The 24019-nt window shown below is 37.4% G+C and overlaps 1 protein-coding gene across 2 annotated transcripts in view; it reads left to right on the plus strand.

Annotated features, from left to right (window-relative positions):
• The first annotated feature begins 2415 nt into the window (after positions 1-2415).
• The window catches only part of LOC149088698 (unconventional myosin-Ie-like), a 72328-nt gene continuing 50724 nt past the window's right edge, over positions 2416-24019 (plus strand). Inside the window, exon 1 of one of the 2 annotated variants that reach the window (XM_089249044.1) lies at positions 2416-2629. In XM_089249044.1, coding sequence (XP_089105170.1) covers positions 2627-2629 — 3 coding nt within the window. In that variant the 5' untranslated portion in view covers positions 2416-2626. Of the gene's footprint in view, positions 2630-17501; positions 17661-24019 lie in introns of those variants that run through there. The other variant, XM_089249039.1, reaches the window with a different exon arrangement.

Genomic DNA, 24019 nt, shown 5'->3' on the forward strand with positions numbered 1-24019 from the left:
GAAGAAAAGCTAACTATTCTAACAGTTGCTATGATTAGTCTAAATTACAAATCAAAGTGAACCGATACATTTTACCCTAATAATTTAAATACTAAGAATTCAAAAAACGTAAAATATTTCTATTATTGAGTGAAGGATATGAGCACAAATATGCGAAGACAATGAATTGCGATAGATTTGGCGTTACCCAGGGTGCACCACGAGGAGGCATATCACACCCCAAGTTCATTCGGGAAAATATCTTGTTAAATACTATGGCCTTTCTATTTATTTATACAGCACGCATGTTCCTATGCTAAGAAAAAACAGTCTCTTCTGTACTGTCACCAAATTTTGAACAAAAACAGATGCCGCGCACTGGCAGTTGATCTGACAAGTTGCGGGGGCGGGGAGGGGGGATTAAAAACATGTTCGCAAAAAAAAAAAGATTTTACTATACCGAGCACCTTGGTTCGGCAATGCTGAAATAAGAGGGTATTAAGGAAGCGAGATATCTCGTAATTGCCGAAATAGAAGGCATCAAGTCAGGCGAGGTTATCTCGTCAATGCCACTGTAAGGGTTAACAGGGCTAGGCAAATTCCAGGTGCCAAGTCACCATGGCGACTAAAAAATTGGTATTGGCAGCTAAAATTTTCTTTGTGCAGTAAATAAATTTCAAGCTGAGAGCAGCACAAAATGTTTGTAATTTATAGCAGCCTATCTGCCAATATGAAAGAAGGTCAGAATGCCTTGAAAAAGTCAAAAGAAGCATTCTTTTGGACCTTTTTCTTCGGGTAAAAACATTTTGGTTTGGTGCCTAGATTTTTTGCGATTTGTCCAGCCCTGGTTAAGAAAATAGAATGGGCACCAAAAGCACACACTGCTGAAATTATTTCTCCTAATTATTCTGACCCAGAGGGTGTTCCCGAAAAAAAAGGGGAAAAAAGCACCCATTGGTGCCTGCACACACAACACGATATAGGTGCGCCAATTTCTTGCTTCATTGCAAATCACCGCCCGCGCACTGAGAAGGCTGCGCATCCCCCCTTCAGGACTTGTTTCCTATAGTGCCGTCTTAACGTATAGGCCCAGCCAGGTACTGCCCAGGGGACCTAAAAGGCAGAAGCGGGGGGGGGGGCGCTAATGAAAATGAAATCTGCTTAGAATTTTTAAGAGTAAGCTTGTGAATTGGTAGACAGGATATTGTTCGCCATATAAAGGAGACAGAAAAATCACTTTGCGTGCACAGGCGTAAAGTAATTGGAAATATTGGAAGGGGCTGAGAATTATTTGGGGGGATGAGGTGCACCAATCCATAATTCTGATAGAATACTATATGGCAAGGGCGTAGCGGGGGGGGGGCGGCTTGGGGGTCTGGTCCCCCCCCCCCGAAATGTGAGAAAATGACCGAAAAAAGGGAAAAAGATGGCCAAATCCATTGTTCTGTCACTTTGGTTTCCCCCCCCCCGAACGAAATTTCTGGCTACGCCCCTGCTATATGGAGATGGTGGGGGGGGGGGGGGGGAGCTCGGGCCTATGAGCCGGATACAAGTTCACGCCTATGTTTGCCCCTGGTAGACCATATGGGGCCATCAAGACGGCCCAAGTTCTTCACAAGTTCGGGCCCAGGGCGAATACGAGTTTTTGGAGCCCTTTAATTAATTGTATATAGTATTGAGGCAAAGGCGTATGCAGAGAGGGTGGGGGCATGTGAGCTGCGTGCTTAAAATGCAAAAATCAGCTAATTTTAGGCCCTGAACATGCCCCCCCCACAAAGGTGGGGGCCAACAGGGCTCGGGACGATTCTCATCCCCTTTTTTTGCTTTTTCCCGCTATAAATTAACTATAGAAGGGCCCATGGGAAGTCTAATCGGGGCCCGCAAGAGATCCCAGCCTAAGGGCCCTGGTCTAGGATGTGGGGGCCATGGCCCTGAATATCTGTTGGCCCTGGTCACGTGTCCCGTGTGAGAAATGGACCCTGCCTGCCCTGTACCAACACCCCCTATAGATAAGATTATCTATAGGGGGGTGTTGCCTGTACTGTATAATAAAATCGAATCGATAAGATATCCATATTCTAGTTATTACTTCCAAATGTAGATGGAAGCACCATCTGCATGTACAATAGAAAATACGGTAATTTTATTCATTTTACGATTTAATCATATCTCATTACGATACTCCTCAGAAAAATACCGAAAAAAAACGCAAAATGTTAGATAAAACTCCCAGTTCCGGTTAATTCCCAATAAGTGACTAATTCACTTCCTAAGTATAAGAACCCCACATTAAAATTATTTTTTCTGAGTAGAATAATTAAAAAAAAATAAACATAATTGATATATATTTTTTCGTTCATCCTCCCAGTTCTTTGATGGTTTATTTTCAGAACTCATCGTTTCCGGTTCCTGGCAAGGCCGTTTCCGGTTGTGCCCAAACAGAACAAACTGCAACTGCGCGGATTTGTTTACATTGAGATACTGTTGTGTATTTTTTTGAGATGATGATCATTGCTTCATGGTATTTTCGCGAGGATGGCATTTGTTGACTTTTCTACGAGTGTACAAGGGGGAGAAAATGTTATCTTTGAATGCTTCAAGTATTGACTGTCACGTGTAAGGGAAACTGATCAAATAATCCTCCAAGATGGTATGTAACTCCCCTTTCATTTATTTTAATCATTGTTTTGATTATATTTGTATATTTATTAATCTTAAATTAATATGAGAGTTAATAAAATGTTTATATGACATAACAAGTCGTGTCTTTCACTCAACCCTCCTTTGAGGTCTTGTTGGTAAATTGGAATGCGTTTTTTACTGGAATTGATTGAAATGAGGTCAATACATGATCATTGCCCTCGAGGTCTTATAATATGTAACCCAAATCTCAGTTAGTATCTTAGCATTGAAATTTGATTCTCTGTGAAGTTATCTGCAGTGGGTCCTACTTATATATGGGCGGGTTAAAGTGACAGTGGTGTAAGTTCATTAATCCGCCTCATTTCGATAAAGGGAAGGTTTTAATAGAATTGTTGTCATGGATTCCTGTGTTAGAAATTTTGTGATCATTTGATCATTTTTGTCGCACCACGGTCATTTTCTGCACACGAGGGCTAATTAGACTGGGACCTACAATTTATTGCCGATTCCGAACGGCATGCTTGTTTTTTATACTCATCAACAGGTTGGCGCCCTAACCCCTCGATGGGGGACTCCCTGTGGTAGCAATTTTTTGCTGCGGTCAAGTCGCCGTTTTTTGTTGTACCCCTGTGTCAGGAAAGTTTTCTGACAAGGATGAACCGGGTATCGAACTCACGACACCTCTAAGCATCCTTTGGTACTTTAGGCGAGCATCTTATCGACCGGGCTACCGCGCTTCTCCAATTTAGAGGTGAACTATTGAAGCTGTAACTTGGTTTGTTTTTTTCTTTGAAAAGTTTAGCACTTTTAAACCGGGCCACAACTAGATACTTTGTCAGCCGGGCAACAGGCGTGGATTCAGAGATGGCGGGGAAAAGCCCCTCTCAAGTGCCAAATAATATGGGGGGGGGGGAATTTGCCTATCCCATGAAATACTATATGATCCGATGCACCCACTCAATAAATTGCTTCTCTGACACATCGCCCTGGATCTGCCTGCCTCATCTATATTTGTAGCTGAAGATGTCTTCCTCACTTTTATTTGTAGCTGAAGATATCTGCCTTGGAATCATTTGCTTCTGTCAAAGATGCCTGCCTCCATTCCATTCACAGCTGGAGATGCCTGCCTCCACTTCATTTGCAGCTAAAAATGCCTGCTCACCTCTCTATTTGCAGCTGATGATATTTGCCTCTGCCAGGGCTGTCGTAAGAGCACCATGGAGGGTGGGGGGGGCAAGCCAAGAGATTTTTCTGAGCCCTACCTGGTGAATTCTTAAAAAATTACTGTAAACAACTACTCATATTTTTGGGGCTCCTCTTCTCTTGAGGCTCCGGGCCCATGCATCCATACAACACTCACTTCTGCTTAAATCGCAGCTGCTGAAGATGCCTACCTCCACTTCATTTGCTGCTGAAAGTATCTGCCTTTTGTCTATCATTCACAGCTGAATGTCTGTGTTGACTCATTCGCAACTGAAGTTGTGTGTGTGTGTGTGTGCGCTTTCACTCAGGTGCGGATTCAGATAGGAACTACTGCCTCTTTTAAGAACTGAATGATGTGGAAAAGTTTGTCTCTGCCCATAAAATATAGGACGACCGAACAATTTTCCCACTATTGCACATTGTTCTAGACTATGGGCACTCATTCCGTCACCCCAGTGTAATGTAGAAGGTGCAGTCAAAGGGTGAATTTTGTGCCCCGTCCTGTAGTTCAGCGACCGGGGGCACCAGACCCACCTGCTCTCTGCCTTAGTTGCATCCCTGCTTCTAGATTTCATTTCTGGACTTAATCAGAAATGTTAAAAATGTGACTTACACCACTAACTTTTACCCATTCGAAAGCATTCCCACTTAGAACATTTTCCCGCTCAGTACGACTTATGTTAGTGGTAAACTTGTTTCAGGCTCAATAAAATAGTTTTATGCAACGTCTATAGGATCACTTTGCGGTGGATGTGCAAAATATGAATGTAATCAGGACTTAAATAAAAATTACGGGTTTTATATCTTTTATTGATTGTCTTATTAGCTGACAATGCCTAATTCTAAGGTCAGCGGAACATAGAGCTTATGTTAACATTCAAAGCTATATTACAAGGCAAGCGCAAAATAAATAGTCCTTTTTAAAATATTGTTGGTGAATGAACATTACACATGTGTGTGCAAACTACTCACATGAGTTTTGTATGGATAGGACAAATTTTTACTTTTTTTTTTAATTGAACAAAACACAGATGACAAGACGAAAATACATAAAAAATGGATATACATATACACCCACTCGGTGACCCTCAAGGGACTACTTGTCCTTCCAGAAGGTTGAATAATTTGTAATACTAAATTTCTATTTTTCAAGCAACCTTCATTATTGTTCTATTATCATAAACAATAAACAGTAATAATTTATGCTCGTGTGCACACACAATGATTGATTTTTATAACGTCACAAAAATATATTGGAAAAATTTTAAATTAAAACATTAATTATATCTTGTTCGAATTTTGATTAGTGTTCATGCAAATTGTTGAAAATATAGATATTTATGATAGATATCTCTATGCACAAAAATTAAACACATGTATTGTAAAAGTTAGAAAAGAAAAAAAAATGTCAATGTAAATATTTCTATTGTATTAGTGTTTCAAATACAATGCTCTTTGCAAAATCAAAAATATTATAATTCAATCTTTTATTAGTATGATTAGCAGTTTGGCATTTATTTAATACCTTTGGAGCAGTGTAACTAAAACTTTTTTTGAATAGAGTTTTATTTATGCATATAGAAACGTCCTCTCCACTTGTCAATACAAGATTCAGCAAAAAACTGGTTATTTGTGGAGATGAAGATACAAGAAAGAAAATTCATCACTGCCCATCTTCATCTCCACAAATAACCAGTCTTTCGATGAATCTTGTATTGAGAAGTGGAGAGGACGTTTCTATATGCATATGGCCATCTGGTTGGCCTTTGTCATTCACGAGCTATTAGTTGATTGTTGACAGCGTCCATGTACGGTGCCTTTCAACATATATATACTCTCCAAGGTTGAAATATTCTATCTGCTTCCATAGCTTAGATGGTAGAGCACTCGTCCGGCAAGCGAGAGACCGGGGTTCGAGTCCCTGTGGGGGCAGTGATGAATTTTCTTCCTTGTATCTTCATCTCCACAAATAACTAGTCTTTCGATGAATCTTGTAGAGTTTTATTTGTTTTTGGCACTTGATATTCCATATTTAATCTATTTGAAGATCGGTTTCGATTCTTTATTAACCATTCTTCATTTGCTATAACAAATTTTATTATTCTGTGTATATAGTTTTGTCTTATGGATAATGCATGACACTCAGTTTTGTTTTGGTTAGTGGAATTAGTTTTTATTGTGAATCTGATTTTATTATATATATTATCTAATTTATTTAATAATGAAGTTTTTCCCATGTCTCATATATTTCTCACTGCTTATCTATGTTATTTTAATGGCTTAACGAATGCCTATTTCAGCAGAGTACACCTATAACCAATTTTCAAACATTGCTATTCAACCATATGAATGCATCTCGTGAACAATCTTTTGTAGAATTTCTAACGAACTGGTACATGCCAGAACATGATGTTGTATGTGTGTGTCCCTAACATATTTATGTGTTGCTAGTGTATTGCTTGTATTACGTTGTGCTGCCATCAGTCTTTGATATTTGAAGTAAAAATTGAGAGTTAATGGAGAATTTCCGTGCATGTAATTATCGTGTTGGAGGCCTACCTGATTTCTGCGAAAAGAGTTTTCCACATGGGAGATTAGCTTGCATTCCCACCTCAAAGTTGGAGGTTTTCGATCGCTAATTGTCTCGATTTTCTTGATAACTTTACCTAATCTTCTTATCAATAAATTCACCTTTCTACAATGAATGGATAAAATTGAAAGGAGCCTAAAGGAAATGTTCCACTGAACGTGCTCCTGATAAAAGAACAGGCATTACATCTTGCATCATGCAAGATGTAATGCCAATAATGATGCAAGTTGCATCAGTATTGGGTAACAATTATTTTAACGCAAAACATTTGAAAGCCATAATCATATCCAGAAGGTTAAAAAACAACGATGGACAGATATTTTCATTTATTTAAAATTATAATTGAATTTTTTACCATTTTTTAAAATTTATTATTTTAATGCTTATTCCTTATTCATTATACGAATGTTCAGGTTATTGAAAATATTTATCATGCAGATAAATTTATTATGTTTAAGTTTTTTGCTTGAACGCATCATTTTTCAAGTCAGTACCAATATAATGAATAGTTTCACTGGTTTTTTTTACTTCATTATATGCTGGTCCAACTGTATACAGGATGATTACTTAATTCCCCCTTGCCACATTTTATTGGTGAACCGGTTGATCCTAGAGGCATATTTCCAATTAGAAAAATTATCCAAATGTGTATTACTCAGATGTGTCATTCATGTTGCAAGGGGTTGTGTAGTTATTAAAATGAAAATTAATTTTATACGGACATCCTGTCGCACATGATTAGGAAGCTTTTGCCCTGTCTTTCCTGAGGCCAACAAAAAAAAATTCAACATTTGGAAGTGCAATATTCGCAGAGGTATTTGATTTGAAAAATCGGAGGTTTTTCTGTTTTCACCCCCCCCCCCCCCACCTGTGTACGTCTCTCATCCCACCAATATACATTAGGATTCAGAGGGGCGGCGCTGATGACAAAATTTTGCTGACGGGGGTCAGGGTTTTGCTGACAAGGTAGAGGGGGGGGGGTCAAAAATGGGTAAAAATTTGCTTACATAATTCAGGATTGAACAGTTTTTAATATTTTATTATTTTTATATCATTTGATATATGATTTTTTGTATTATAAACATTGCACATCAGGGTAGTATGAATGCCATAACAGCAGTTAAGTTAAACAAAACATTTGATTTGCTCCAAGAATGCATACTAAAAACTCAGTAAGTAATTTACATATGCGTGCATTATTTATTTTCCTATGAAGTATTGAAAGTTTTTAGATTTCGTGCCCACCAGAGTTATCTTAACGCCTCAGATGCCTAAGGGAGGGGGGTATCATGATAATGAAATTTGTTACAGAATATGATTTCTGAATGTAAATGTAAGACTAATGTTTTCTCTCTCTCTCAGAGATAAGCTTCAAATATTAATATTGTAATTAGGCAATGCCATTATACAAAGCAACGAAAATAAATTTATTATTTTGTATTCAAGGGCCTCATAGTGAAATTTCATTTTTATTGTAGCTCGGGCATGACAAATCAAAAAAAAAGAAATTTAAGCTGCAGCCAAATTTCTTAGAAGGCCCCCCCCCCCTCCATTTCAAGAATGATTTTAATCTCAAGAAAAACGATTCTAAATAATGAGAAATTGAATTTTCTGGATGTTATGCCGAAACTGATATTTGGAAAGAAAAGTGCATAATACCATCATCTAAATACCATCTCTTCATTTTTTTTGTCATTTGGCACCTCGTTTCTAATCACTCTTAAAAATGTCTGACCTTCATTTTTTTAAATATATGTTGTGAAATTAGTGGGGTGTGGAGAATTAGTGCATGTAAAAATCGGAATACGAATAACGAGGCATATACTTTTTTTTATCTACCCATAAAATTGACAGTATCTCGAGAATAAGAGTCAACTTTTAACGACTTGGAACAAGTGAGGTGAATCCCTCAAATGAACTCTAATGCGAAAAACTTCTTATATAATATATATATATATATATATATTTTAAAGTTCTTGTTCGGCTGGTCAAATTAGTCGAGCGGAGTTTTCCTCGAGGAGTATACGACGTACCACGTACTTTTACTTGCTTGCGAACTAAATGAATTAGCGCGCGATTGTCCCTAATTGAAGTCTCAACACAAATGTTCTGCGAAGCGAAAGCTCATTTTTTTCCCCCCGCTAAAAAGAATGAGCAGGTATCTCGTGTTCTTGAGATGCACCAGCATGATCACATCACTTATTACTCTTAATTATATTGATTGTTTTAAATGGGGGGAATGACACCCAGTGAATGCCCGGATTAACGTTAAAACAACGAACGAATGAAGTTGCGCATGAAGTTTTGCTCAATGATCGTCGTGTATGAAGGGAAACGTTGCAGTTTTTCTGTAACGTGGAAGCTAATTTGTATTTAATAAAAAATTTATTGAATTTTTCCTACATTTTGTTTTTAAAAATTATCGAATCACGAATTTTATTTTTATTTTTTTTAATTGTGATGTATAAGACTGCAGTGTATAACTTGAGAGAATCTTGGGCACATCGCCGACATACGGTTATGTATGGCTTATTGTATAGGTTCGTTGGATCATATCTTACTTTACGTGACAGACTAATTTTCTCCAGATTATTCGGCTTTTAGGAGAAACGAGTGATTACCCCATCGCTCCCTCTACATCTACACCTACGACCATAACAAGGATAAGTACAGGTTGGTCATAGAATAATTTTTCGATGTACGAGCCTATAGCGGCCGCAAAAATCAACGAATGTGAATGAAATTCGAGATATACAGTGCTGGGTGTTTCAAAGTATGAGCTCAAGAATGAAGAGAATAACGAAACCCTAGCTCTCACACGGTTATGACCACAGCAACAAAATTTCGAAAAGTTCAAATAGCAACACTTCCTTTTATGCACTGCTAAGTGATCAAAAACCCATAAATGGCGTTAAAACGGTACCTGTAGCACTATGTACGCCGGCGCTGGACATAGAAGAATATCTCGCCAAGGGGTTGGGATGCTAACCGCTCTGTGGGGGTAATTCCTTCGGTACTATTATGCTTCGGTACTAGTATGCGATCTGCATTGGCTGGTCCACGTTTCTTTGTCTGCGTCTAGTGCCAGCTATTATGGTGCTACAGGTACCGTTCTAATGCTTTTCTTATTTTTTTTACTGCGCTGATCACTTTGCAATACATAAAAATGAGTGTTGCCATTTAAACTTTTCGGAATTCGTTGCTGTGACCGTAACCGTGAGAACTAGGAATTCGTTTTTCGTCGAAGTTATTTTATGACAACCCTGTACATTGGCACTCTAGTCCGCAAAACGCAGCCATTAATACTCTGTGACATACAGGAACTGGCAGTTGTAAAGTAAGCAGGTAAGTGCTTACTTGTCACGTAAGTTTAGAGGGCATTCAAAGACTTAAATGAGAAACTATTGTCGCGCGCGCGGTCCACTCTAATCCTGGTTGCAACCTAGTTGAGCAGTTTAAGGACGAGATCGGGATGAGGTCCACATTGTCACGTCCAAGTTCAGCCGCTCAAATTTGAGCTGCCAAATTCGGAAGTGTTGATTTGTATCTGAGAGAAACCCCGTTCGTGAAGCAAACCCCCCTGTGCAAGTGTTAGTCACTAATATAAAATCTTAATTTCTCCACACCTTAATTTTTATTCTCAGCTCTCCAAACCACCTGTCATGGCCCCTTTCTCCATTTTCTTCCGTGGCCCCCTTGAAGTATCCGAGTACCACAAGGGGGCCATATGGCCCCCGGTTGAGAACCACTGATCTACAGCACTTCCGGTGTTCCTAACAAGTAGGGCATTTTCTCAGGACCACATAATTCCGGGACCCTCAGACTTAATAATATAAAATTATTTCACAGGCTTACCAAACATTCCTGGTCGAGGGGTTCGGGGTGTCCTAAAGTCAAAGTCAGGCTCCAGTTAGAAGTGTTTACAACACCTTAAGAAATAAATTGCTATCAGAATTTTTTCCCCTCATTATTTCTACTTCCAGAGCACAAATTAATTTAAATATTCTTCATTTCTTTTTTTTTCATGTCATTTATTTCCTATGTCTACGTCAATGAATGCCCTAAATACGGAGTAGCCTATATTGACAATTTCATACGGTCATTTACATATTGTGAGGATTACACATGCTTGGGGGTTGTGTATTTATTTTTAGTACCGGAGGGAGGAAGAAGCAATTCACGGAATATTCAGAACTGAATTTGAATGCTCAAAATGCTTAGAAAAGAAGTAAAAATTGTATATACATAATTTTTTTTTTCTTTGTATGAGCCAAAAAAATTTGAATCGCATTTAAATGAGGGAGGAAAAAGAAAATTATCCTAATCCGTAACCAACTAGCGTAACGGTAGGTCAGTGTCACGGTCACTTCATCATCTTGTACTTCTCTGTGACAATTGCTCTCTCCTCTCTTTCCGAAGTTTGTTTTTCAAAATCTGGAACTACATGACAGAATGAGGATAGTGTTCCGTAAATGTGTTCTTATAAAATACCGCTTCGTATTTCTCTTAAAAAAGGAAGAGGTGAAGAGACTTTTAAATCAATTATCATAGTACTATTTAGTACGGTATTGAATATGTTTTATTTTCGTCTCTATAATCATCATATATCCATTTTTCTATTTCCATCCTCATGAGTAATCATTTATATCGTCCAAATTATGTTATTAAAATTAATGTGGTAAAAAAAACACAAAGTGGCTATATTTAAATTCGTTTTCGGGACAGTATTTTTCACTATAAAAATAATGTATTGTTTTATCCATTTCTCGAATAAAAGTAGCATTATTAGATCGAGCTTTGATTTCTATCAGAGGGTGATCAATCTTTTGGAGCGAGTGGGCCACTTATAGATAACTGGTTATGGGCCACGATGAAGGAATATGGTTCGATTTTCATTCGAAAATGAAAATTTTCCAATTTTTCTGCTTTGAAATAATAACGTAATAACCGTTTTAAAAACAATCAGAATCATCGTTTACGGTGAGATCAATCTCCGTTGGGCTTTCTCTGCAAAATTCTAACGCAGGTCCATTGACATCAATCGTGGAAAGTCCCAGTTACAATAACATCCATCCAATAAAAAAAAGGAAAGAGGAAGGGTCACGTAAATATTTTTCCGTGATCCATTGAGCATTATGACTTGTATACTAAGAATGTACGTGCTGAGAGTTAAAAAATCTCTCCTGAGTTATTTACAGAAGAGCAAACAAGGGTTAGTGAAAAAGTAAGTTTGGAAGAATTATTTATTGAAATTATAGAAGAGATGCTTTATATTTTACAAATTGAATTAGAACTTTTTTTTTCCTTGAGAAATTTCCGTACACCATCCATCATGAAAATAATCAAAATTATTTGGTCGCTCTTGAAGTACTGAGTTGTTTTTAGTAGCTACGTTTCATTTACTTTCCATCACTACTTTCGGTTCTTTTCTATCTACTCTATAATATAAAATCACGAACTCGAAAAGGGCCCGTTTCTGTGCAACGGAAATTGGTGACGATTTTATGTTACGGAAGTCGGTTACGTTTTTGTGTGACGAAAATCTTACGAGATTTTGGGTCAAATTTTAATTTAGCTCTTGAATATATCGGGACCAAGTTATGTGTGTGTACCGAGAGGCATGGCCCCACATCTTGCAGCAGGGCCCCTAAGCTGTGATAGTTGGCGGGCCCCCAAATCAGCTTTTTCACGGGCTAAACCCTCTGTGGTTATTTTATAGTGCGAAAAATCTCTCTCAGAAAATGATACGAATGGTTCCGGCCCCTCTCAGCCCTGCCTTTGTAGGGGCGATGCACACATATACATATATCACCAATGCTCCCAACACACAGGGTAGGGGTACCTAGGACCAGGCATTGCACATATATCTTCATGGGAAAGTTCAAAAGTTTCATTTTCAGGGGTTCTTGATGGATCTCATTGTTTTCTTGCTGCTTTAATAGTGAAAAATTTGCAATCGGAAGTCCAAGATATATCCAGTCTGGGGGCCCTGGATTTTATTCGCTGTGAAATTAATAAAAATGAAAATTTTTCGTGGCACTCACAAGGGGGAAGGATGCTAGACAAGCCTCCAGGTCCGGGCTCTCGGAATATTTCCCACCCAACTCCACTAGTTGGAAATTGCCATATGGCGGTATATGACTGGAGTTGGTGTGTGGGCCCCCATGGAAAAGTTAACAGGTTTCATTTCGGAGGCCCTGGATAAATCTCAATGATTTTTGTTGTTTACCATTGTAAAATTTGCAACATCGATAGCCCGAGATAAAGCGTTCCCCCCCCCCCAAAAAATCTGCGTAGTGGGTCCTTTTATTGGATGATCTGCTACTGGATGTGGGGCCCTGTATTTTATTCGTTGTGAAATTAATAAAAATTAAAAATTTTCGTAGCCCTCACAGGGAGGATGCCCCCATGGAAAATTTGGCAGGTACCATATTTCGGGGACCTAGATTAATCTCAATGATTTTTGTTGTTTAACATATTGTAAAATTTACAACATCGGTAGCCCGAGATAAAGCCAGTCTGGGGCCCCACTAAAAGTATGCAAATTGGGCCCCGGGTAGTCGGTTGGTGGCCCTGGATTTTGTTCGTTGGTGAAATTAATACAAATGAAAATTTTGAAGGCCCCTTACGGGGGAGGGGATGTCTGCCAAGCTTCCAGGTTGACAGGTTTCATTTTGGGGCCCCTAAATGAATCTCATTGAATTTTGCTGTTTAACATTGTAAAATTTGCTATATCGGTAGCCCGAGATAAAATCAGTCTGGGGCCCCTACTAAAATTATGCAATTTGGATCCCGGGTAATTGGTTGGGGCCCTGAATTTTATTCGTTGATAAAATGAATACAAATGAAAATTTTGAAGGCCCTCACGGGGGGGGGGGGGTGTCCGCCAATCTTCCAGGTAAAGTGGACCGCTCCCATGGTAAAGTGGACAAGTTTCATTTTGGGGGCCCTTGGATGAACATTATAAGGTCCTTGATTGGAGCCCTCGAATTTATTTGTTGGTAAAATGAATACAAGTGAAAATTTTTCATGGTCCAACAGGCTGGGGACCCCCACGAAGGACGTTTTCTGGGCTTGTTGAATCACATTTGTTTTTTGTCGCGTTATTGTTTTAAAATTCGTCAATAAGCTGAATCTTGTGCTTTCACATGTCACTTTTCATAGCACTCTGATGAAATGGAACGAAATAAACAAGATATCTTGTGGAGAGACAAGGGGAGGTTGGCCGCCAAACGCGGCAGGGGGCAGAGCCCCGCAATCATGCTATAAATACGCATTTTATGGCTGCGCTGGGAAGCTGAAAATCTATTGAGGTGTCTGGTGTGGCTTGAATATTAACCGAAGTAATCTGAATATAGTGACCCCCCCCCCCTTTTGCGGGACCGCATCAGGGGGGGGGGGTGCGTATTCCCGTTGAAACTAAAATACAGTATTAATAATAACTAAAATTGTTCTTTGTTTGTGCAAATGAACGGAATTCTGACAATATGAGATGCGTTTAAAGTCATGAAAATACAGAGTGGGCAAAAAATCCGTAGAAACTTCCCGCGATCTAGCGATGCTAACCCTGCAAACCGTTTTTTATTTCGGTTATTTTTCCGGTTTTTATGAATTTTTAAAGACAGGAAAAAAAACAGCCGATAGCTGGTGGTGACGTACACAAGTCGAAGAAAAGATACGCAAATAACAAACAGAATTCCTCCAAATTGTTTATTACAGCAGTGTGTTCCACACGACCACCACCACAGAGGATAACACATTGCAGGCGAGTCGCAAATCCAGCAACGGCTGATGGCAGCAGGTCCACATACACAGTTTAGAACGGTGAACTGGTTGTGGATTAGGAGCGCGCAAGTTATTATAATCTTTCATTCACATATTTCCACCGAAGTCACTCTTACCAGCGCCACCTATCGGCTGTTTTTTAGTTATTTTTTTGCCTGTCAAAAAAATGCCCGTGACCTAGCAATGCTAACCCTACAAACCGTTTTTTAGTTCAGTTATTTTTTCCGGTTTTTATTCATTTTTAAAGTTTATACGGACTTTTTTTTGCCCACCCTGTACATAATTTTGCACAGATACGCAATGGAAATTACAAAAGAAATAGTGTACATAATTCATATACTGAATTTACATCTTTTGGAAAAACTTATCGAACGATGTTTGGTGGGTTTCTCAAACATTGGCCGCATGCAGCCCGTGGATCAGCTGCTGGCCACCCCTGGTATATAGCGTTAGCTGAATATTCCTTGGTATAATTTTTGGTAATTTTTTACTCCATTCTTCGCGCATTTCATTGTTTACATCAGCAGATTCATCATCGGGAATTTATTTTTTCCTATCTTGCTTTCCGTTTTTCAGCCATTCTTCTTGCCAATGTTCCCCTTGCTTCAAAATGTGTCTCTTCTCGACATTGAATTTCTCCGCATGGGAACGAATTCCCACTTCACGTTTTTCACTGTATTCGATGACATCAATTTTTATTTTTTCGTTTCAGAATCTCTCCTCTCGGTGGTAGAGAGCGACGATTACTCGAGCTGGCCATAATAAGCAGCGTGAAATTATGTAAAATATACGAGCACAAACAGCAAACTGACACTTGAGCACTTGATATGTTACCATTATTACTTTATTTTAAATGAAATTAATGCAGGACACACTTGTGAGAAAAATATTTATAAATGAAGATGACGCTTTTTTTTTTACGTGAACAGACGGTTATGTAACAAATGTGGCATTGCTAACCATATAAACGACAGGAGCCGCAGGTTAGAAAATATTGATTGGTGCTATATATAGTTTTTTTACTGACTTATTTGTGAAATAGTACTAAATACAGTCTGTGTGGGTTGCTTTGAATTAAAAATCACCAATTAAATTTTTTATTCTATTTTTGCCCTTGACAAATTTTTATATTTTTTTTCATAACCTCTTTCCTCGAACAATAACCGATTAAAACAAACTCCTATCAATCATTATTGATTGCACACATAGACATAAGATCTATGGTTATATTATATCTGATTGTACAAAGATTCGTTGAAAGACTGGTTATTTGTGGAGATGAATATTACAAGGATTTCTATATGTATCTACGATTGTGCAACAGTTTTATTTGTAGCATCAACCTGTCTCTGTCAAATGTTACTACCGCATTCTCTTGTATAAAGGCTTCGGCCAAACAATACGTTCTGTCATCCCGCCTTAGAAGCTGTATTCAAATACGCAATGGCCATAACCAAGGCCGTAACTGGAGGGAGCAGGGCAACTCCCGGGCTGCAAAATTTAGGGGGGGTGGCAGTTTTAGGTGGGAACAAAGAACACCATTACAAAATTATCGAATTTTAAATCCGTGGGGAGGTGGCAAAAAAATCCTAGTTACGGCCCTGGCCACAGCAGACAAAATGCCCAACGAGGTGGCTGAGAAAAGATGCCCATAAAAAATGTCCCTCTGTGAGTATGGTCTCCGAAACCTCACGGCATACTCCAATCCAGGACGAACTAAGCCCCAGAAAAGTGGAAGGATCACTTTAGGAGAACGCCAAGAAAACTTTTTGAGAATGAAACCGAGCATTCTATTCGATTTTCTGACCACCGCTGAACAATGTTCGGGAAACCTAAGCCGCTCATCAATAAGAATACTCAGATCGGTGATCCTAATTGCATCCGAAATAATAACACCATTGAACTCGTAAGTGAAACGTGGGTTGCTCGAACCAAAATAGGCGACCATGCACTTGTCAAAGTTAAAAGACATGCCCCATTCATTTGCTCACGCTGCAATCCTGTTTGAGTTGCCCTATCGCTTTGATTCTCGACTATCCCCCATCAGCTTCACGTCATCTGCGAATTCGCTAACAATCCCATCGATATAATATTGACTTCCTTATTTTTTTATCCTATATAGCAGTGGTTGCTTAACTTTTGTCTTCGGCGGCTTCCTCGCCCTAGTGGGCATGTATCTGCGGCTCACAAGAATAGTCTAAGAAAGAACCGCTTCATGGTATTGAATAGGCACGCATTAATGAGGACAGTTCACCGCGTCGCACACTTCGAGAACCATTACAGCGTTTCTCAAAGTGGGTGATATCGCCCCCGGGGAGGAAGTGAGGATAGATGCACTTATAAAACTGTCCAGATCTTTTGGATTGGCTTATACGAAGAGGGACGTTGAGAGCTTTTTTTTATTCTGAGAAGGGAAGTGAGAAACATATAAATTTGGAAGACTGTTCTAACTCAACGAATGAATTACTGAACCGCGAACCTGCTGTTCAACCACTTCTAATTGTCCCTTACGTGACCACTGGACACTTTACACACATCACATACATTCACACTATCAAGCGATTTGATTTGCGATCATTTACCCGGAAGAGACGCGGAAGTGAACTTTTTCCACGGACTGCGAAACGGAGCGGTCGTAAATACTTTTTAGGTGACAAAATCGACCTACATTTGTTTATTTAAGTTAGCGTGGATATATAGCATCAGACGCGTAATATGCCGTTTATGTTCAGTATGATCCTATCACTTTTTACATCGATGGGAAAAAAAATCCCCCCGTTCAAATGTTCTGTCATTTGATTAGCAAGTCAGAAATTGAATTTCACACACACGCTCATTTGCAGTCGTTTAAAAGAGAGTGGGCGCGCCTCTCTTTTAATGTATATACCTATTTCCACCCTGGTAATAAATATATATGACTGTAATGCATTGTAACCAGTATTATTACTTTTCCCATCTCCCTCTTGTCTTCATACGAGGTCAACAATCCAGCAGCGGCTCTTGATTGGCTCCGCGCACACGATGCGTGTGGAGAGCGTGGGGGGGTTTTGCGTCAAAATTCGGTCTGGTTTTCTCTTTGTTGGTTTATTCCACTTGTTACGCACGAATTGTTCCAAAAGGTGTGTTCCGCAACAAAACAACAGTTGGTCAGTGGGAGCGAGCAAGCGCGTGTTGTCGTCTCTGTCTCTTGATAATCAGCTGTAACGGACCGAATAGCATGCCCTCAGCTGATGCTGAGCGCGTTTTGGTGCTGCCTGAGCGCTGCGTATCCTCGTGTGTGATTTGATTATACACCCGTGCAGGTTGTGGTGTGTGTTTTTGTACCACGTGTGAGTGTGTGTGTAGGAAAAAACCATCCCGCTTTTTCTGAAGCAGTGATTTCGCTCGAAATTTGAATTCTCTTTCTACGATGAAGAAGAAAAAGACTACGGATGAAAATGATCCCCTCAGGATCAGACAGGTACTCCGATAAATTTAATTATTAATATTGAGTTTACTCTGTATTTATGCAAGATGGACAAATTTCGGAGTTCACGATGCTTTTAAATTTTTCGAGCAATGCACGTGTATTTTTTACCTGCAATAAATTTCCGGACCCGAAAGTGAACACTCATTCTTAAAACTACTGATAATTAGATATGTTTATAATCATAAATCATCATTCATGATTTATAATATTTATAATCATAAATCATCATTCATGATTTATAATATTTATAATCATAAATCATCATTCATGATTTATAATATTTATAATCATAAATCATCATTCATGATTTATAATATTTATAATCATAAATCATCATTCATGATTTATAATATTTATAATCATAAATCATCATTCATGATTTATAATATTTATAATCATAAATCATCATTCATGATTTATAATATTTATAATCATAAATCATCATTCATGATTTATAATATTTATAATCATAAATCATCATCGACATTCATGCTCCAAGGAGTTGTTTAGTTATTAAAATATATAACAACTTTTTACACGGACACCTTATCTCCAAAACTCCAGTTAGAAAGTTGTTGCCATGTCTCTGTTGGGACCAGCAAAAAAAAAAATCCCCGTTTCCAAGTGCAATACTGGCAGAGATATTTGAATTTAAAATCGGAGAAAAGTTTGGAAAAAACAACATAAACTCACGGACAACGCTTTTTTTCCTTGTTTAATGTATGTTGTTCTTTCCCAACTTTTTTTCGATGTTTGAATTCAAATAATTCAGCGAATATTGCATTTAGAAACGTGTTTGTGTTTGTGTTGTTGTTGTTGTTTTTTTTTTTTTTTTGGTCCCAGGAGAGACAGGACAACTTTCTAATTGGGTTTTCGGCAGGGTGTCCGTATAAAATGTTATTTTTTATATTTTAGTAACTATACAACCCCTCGCAACGTGAATGACGTATCTGTTTTCTATATACACATTGTTTGAATAATTTTTCTAATTGGAAGTATGCCTCTACGATCAGAGGTTCGCCAGTAAAATGCGGCAACGGGAATTATGGGATCACCCTGTATATTCAGTTAGGGGTCATTCAAGTATTACTTCAGCATCGGGGGGGGGGAAGGGGTTTCGGATCTGCTGACTTTTGATGACAAGGGGGGGGGGAATAAGGCTGCTTACGTCATCAACCACCCCTTTTTGAAGATGTGAAATATTCTAGGCTGCTGACGAAATTTTGCTGACGGGGGGAGGGGGATCAATGTTTTGCTGACAAGGGGGGGGGGTCAAAAATGGCTGAAAATCTGCTTACGTAATACTTGAATGGCCCCTTATTCACTACCACCGATTCACTTCTGAAAAAGTACTTTGTTTGCCTTTTAACCCAAAATTTCGCAGCAATTTACCACTCGATATTATTACTGATTTATCACATCACAACAGACACATGAAGCAGTATCTATTTTTGATCAATTATATCGAGTTTTTACTTATTTTATTCTGCTCTAGCAGAAAATTTATGCTTTTTTTCCTCCGTTTTTTTTAATTACAGTAAATAATATGTTTGTTTATTAATATTCATTATGAATTTGCACTGTTTCAACAAGAATGCGTCTACTGAACCCTTGGCTGCGTTAGCGCATCTACTAACATTGGGATGGAGGGGTCATTAAGTTCTAAGAAATTGATATTTAAAAGCGTTATGTAGGGCAGTTCTTCAGGAGAGAAAAAAAAACATTTCTCGTAAGAAATTTTTGCTGGTGCCTAATTTTTTTTCTCGATTTTTCGAGCCTGCCTTATTCACAGGAAGGAAATAAACGATATAAATGAAGGTCAATGATATCCTATGGATACTACACTTTGTCCTTAGCCAAAAAGCCGAGAAACGATACAGTAGCGCTCAAAAGTAACTCACCACGAATGCAATAATGCTTGTAGTGCCAACTCATTTGCATGCACTGCCCTGACCTTGATATATATATAAAGCGGAAGGAAGATATATATCGACACCTGTATCCGAAATTTATTTGTTTGGGGTTAATGAGCTTATATATTGTCTCATTTTTGTTTTTTGACGGATTGAAAGTGTTTTGACAAATATAACTTAATCAAATATGGAAGTAATTAATTCTTATTTAATATGAATCTATAGTAGGACTATGCAAAACACATAAAAACTCTGAAACACAAAAAAAAAAAAAATTAAAAATATTAGGTGGATTTTTTCCGGAAAAGCGTAATTAAGACGTAAATTAAGCTGGTCCAGTAAGTAAGGGGCGAAGTCTCTGCCATTACAAAAGGGAAAGGGAGAATTATGTCAACCTTCGTATTGAAAAGAGAAATCATCCAAGGTACATTAAAGAACTAGACACACCCCACTTCATCTCTCTCAGAGAGACATCGAAGTGTCAATCCAAGGTACAAATAGGTAATCAATAAACATATGAGGTATTACAGGTTCTAATAGGTACAGGTTGTAAGGTAAATTATCAAGGTATTACAGGTTTTTTTTATTGTTAAACACGATGAAAGTGGGGAATGCTTTTCTGCTAAAGGTGTCGATCATCTACCTACCTAATTTAATTTTTCCGTCATTTCCTGGCCCTCATGGGCAATCGGACGACTTAATTGCCTCAACGGGAGTATGAAGAGAAAGACAAGATTGTGCGTGTAATGTGTTTTGTGTAGTGTGTATAGTGAACAGAAAGATGAAGAGAAAAATTCGGTAATGTCGATATCAAAAGGTTGCAAGAATGTCTTGAAAATTTAACTGAAGCAAGAGTTCTCACTCATTCATTCAGCACCCATCTCGCCACCTGAGCAAAGAAATCGCTCCACGCTCGGTAGAAAAAAGGGGAAAAAACACAAATAAAAGAAAAGAAGACACCCCCAATACACACCAACAGAGAGGGTGGTGATCTCAATCTAAAATTTTGCTCACTTATCAAAAATTTACTTATCGATCCTGGAGTCATAACTGTGTCATGTCGAATCCTTACCATATCCATAGACAGTAGGTACGGGTAAATGTGTATATGTTTATGCACAAACTAGAATAAAAAAGTTGCTTTCATTTTATGCAACAGGAACAAATAATATAAGTCAAAATACACCTTAAAAACATTTGTTTGCGTAATACAGTTGTTGCACATTTACAATGAGTCCAACAACTTAATAGTAGCATACATTTTATGCAGAAACAAAATTGCTGAACGAAAATAAAATACATTTTCTCGTATGTTTTCACATTTACACAAGGATATATTTCAATAATAGTTGAATATTTGCATGTTAGAAAAAGAATACAATTACAAAAGGATACGAATTCTAGGCTCAATGAGTCTTAGAAAATTCGTATAAATTTGTCATACGAAATTCGTAGACAAATTTATTGTTGTCAAAAGACTTTTGATCGCTACTATGCTATGGATAGCTTATGTTTAGACAAATTCAATGACACTCCATCGATGTAAGCAACTCTTTGAGATTGAATAACAGACCGGTTGTACTTTACTGTAATCTTTCAGACTCGAGCATTCACTTTTCGGAATTTTCATGACGTTTTTGCATTTTCGATACTCAAAAATACATTAAAAACATAAATGTCAGCCCATCTTTATTTTTTTTAATGAAATTAAAATTTTTTTGTGAAGAAATCAAATCACTTCATTCAACTCAGAAAAATCAGTTCCTTGAAAATGTGGTCCCTTAATAGAGGTGTATCAATATGTAAGGAAAAATTCGGAACAGAAAACTTGTTCCTATTGAAAAATTGCCTCTTTTTTTCAAAATGACGCAACAAAGAGGTTTTTTTTCTATACGTAATTGTTATTAAGCGAAATACGAGAGATACGAGAGTTCTTTATACAGAAGACAAATAAGAGAAAAACACGAACATCTTTACAAATATGTTCAGAAAATAAATGTGTGTGCAATTATATGAAAGAATACATTTTTTCCCCCATCAAAATAATTTTTCAAAAACTTCTTTGGAAAGGAAAAAAATCATAAAAAATGTTCATTTATTGTATTCCAATTTCATTTTTTTAACGGACATATTTTTTTACATGCGTATGCTTTTTTTCGGACAGTATGACACCTTGAACCGCTGATTCAATGTATATTTTTAAGATGAATGTTGATAATTATAGTGACTCTTATATATGTATATAAAATAGTTAAATGATTATCATCATTGCGGTGAATCAATTTCGATTTTACCGTGTTTTTTCTAGAAGTAATGATTTTCAATTCAGTTTTCTGACTTCAAGGCTCAGCGGTGGGTTTTAATATTGTTATTATTTTCGTGGACACTTGGCGGCTTTTTTTCAAAAGCTATCCTTGACGAAATCGCTTTACTTTTATGGTTCGACCTACTAGTTGTTTTTAATTCGTTGGGGTTTTTCTTCCACTTCGTGACGTCATCGTCTTATTCACGGTTTCCGGTGAGACATAATTGACGCATTAAGGGAAGGTCTTATTTTATCATTTTGTCTCGTTTTTTTGTATGAGCAGGGCGATCGATGAAATGAGGATCGGGTTTTCATTCGGTGGAAGGAAAAAGAAAGTATTGATTTATAAAGAAGAACAATATATCCAATTCTTTATATTATTTAGTATTTCAGTTCTTTATTCGGAATTTTGGATCGCGAAACGATGAAACAGGACGTATCTTGATGCTGTAATTATTATTATTTTTCCTCACCTGTGCTCGTGGGAGCCTGAAATTTTAAGGTTTAAAACAGTAGCTTACAATGTTCCGTTTTACCAATGAATTCAGAATCCTACCGAGTTAAAATTTTACGAGGTCATGCTGTCTTAGTAAAAAAAGCGGCTATTTCTAGCCTATATAATGGCTGACATAGATATAAGCATGAATTTGAAGAGGCATAAAAAACATTATCTGAATCCATCGATAGTTTGTCTTGAAAGTATTCTTAACTGTTTGAAAGTTCAACGCGATGAAATGTGACATAAAAATAGATTTTTCCTTTAATGATAGTGATGCTTAAAGGCACCACAAGCAGATTAACTATCTAACATTCTGTAATACACCCCCATAAAAACTTATTTAAATTAAGAAAATCAAAATACGGATGCAGATGGGTGCTCTCAACATATTTTTAATGAATCAATACATCACAGCAGTTTAATTAATTGGAGGGGATTTTTTTTAATTGGCTAAAATAGTTGAAGGTAAAATATACAGTTTTCTTTTGTTTTTATGTTATTTATAAGCAGATAAAATCTTGCTTAGCATATTTGAATAGTTTGTTACCTTGAATTTTATTTTTAATCCCCCCAATTTTGTATGATTTTATAAATCTCTGAACACGTAGAATTTCAGCAGCCCTAAAAAAATTACACCAACTGACAATCAACTTTTTTTGAATAATTGTTAGTAGTATTGTATTTATATAGCCGTATTTTGTACTGAAATGATACTAAAGGATTTATTTTATAAAATACCAAAAAGCTGAGAAAAGAAATAGTTAGTAGGTAGGGGTCGTGAATTCTAACACAATTGATGCATTTAAAGAGAAGTTCGATAGGCATAGTGGGATAAATCGAGAAGCTATCCGTACTTAGATAAGACTACCGTGTGATGTTTTTACGGGCAGTGTAGTATATATTATTAATTATTATTTGGTAATACAGTTGATGCTCGTTATAACGACCCCACATTATAGCGACCATTCCATTGCAACGACCGGTGGGATAACTCCTAAATGTTTTTACAGAACGTTTCATATATCGTTATACTATCGATATAATGTCCGTTTTTGACGGGACGAAGGGGTCGTTGTATCGAGCGTCTTCTGTATATTCTTTTATATTTTGTTGCTGTATTTTATTATATTGACGGCCATATTTTTTATGGGTAAAGTTTTTTCAGCCACCTCGTTGGGCAATTTGCCTGTTGTGGCCTTTGTATTTGTATATATATTTATATTTTTTTACCATGTTTATTCAAATATAAACAGGACTATCGAGGATTAAAAAACTAGATGAGAATCAAAAATCGATTAGAGAATCTATAACGGTCTGAACGTGTCTTTTTTTTTGTTAGCCATTTTATCAGATTCGTGGGTTTTAAACTGATAATCATCTATGCAATAAATTGATATCAGTCATAGAACTATTTTCAATTTTTTTTTTTTTTTTTATTTGGCTAGAGATATTTCTGAATGTCGGAGGTGTGTGGAAATTGATACAAATACAAGGCCGCAACAGGCAAAATGCGCTAAGAGGTGGCTGAGAAAAAGATGCCCATAACAAATACGGATGTCATTAGTCACACGGGGACATCAGAGGCTCACCCGTCTCATGTCATATTCCAGTAATATTTTGCGGTCGAATGCAT

This window comes from Pholcus phalangioides, unplaced genomic scaffold (genome assembly GCF_987345545.1).
Source record: "Pholcus phalangioides strain wild (caught in Gottingen) unplaced genomic scaffold, Ppha-v1.0 ptg000003l_1, whole genome shotgun sequence".
In the NCBI taxonomy this organism is placed as follows: Eukaryota; Metazoa; Arthropoda; class Arachnida; order Araneae; family Pholcidae; genus Pholcus; species Pholcus phalangioides.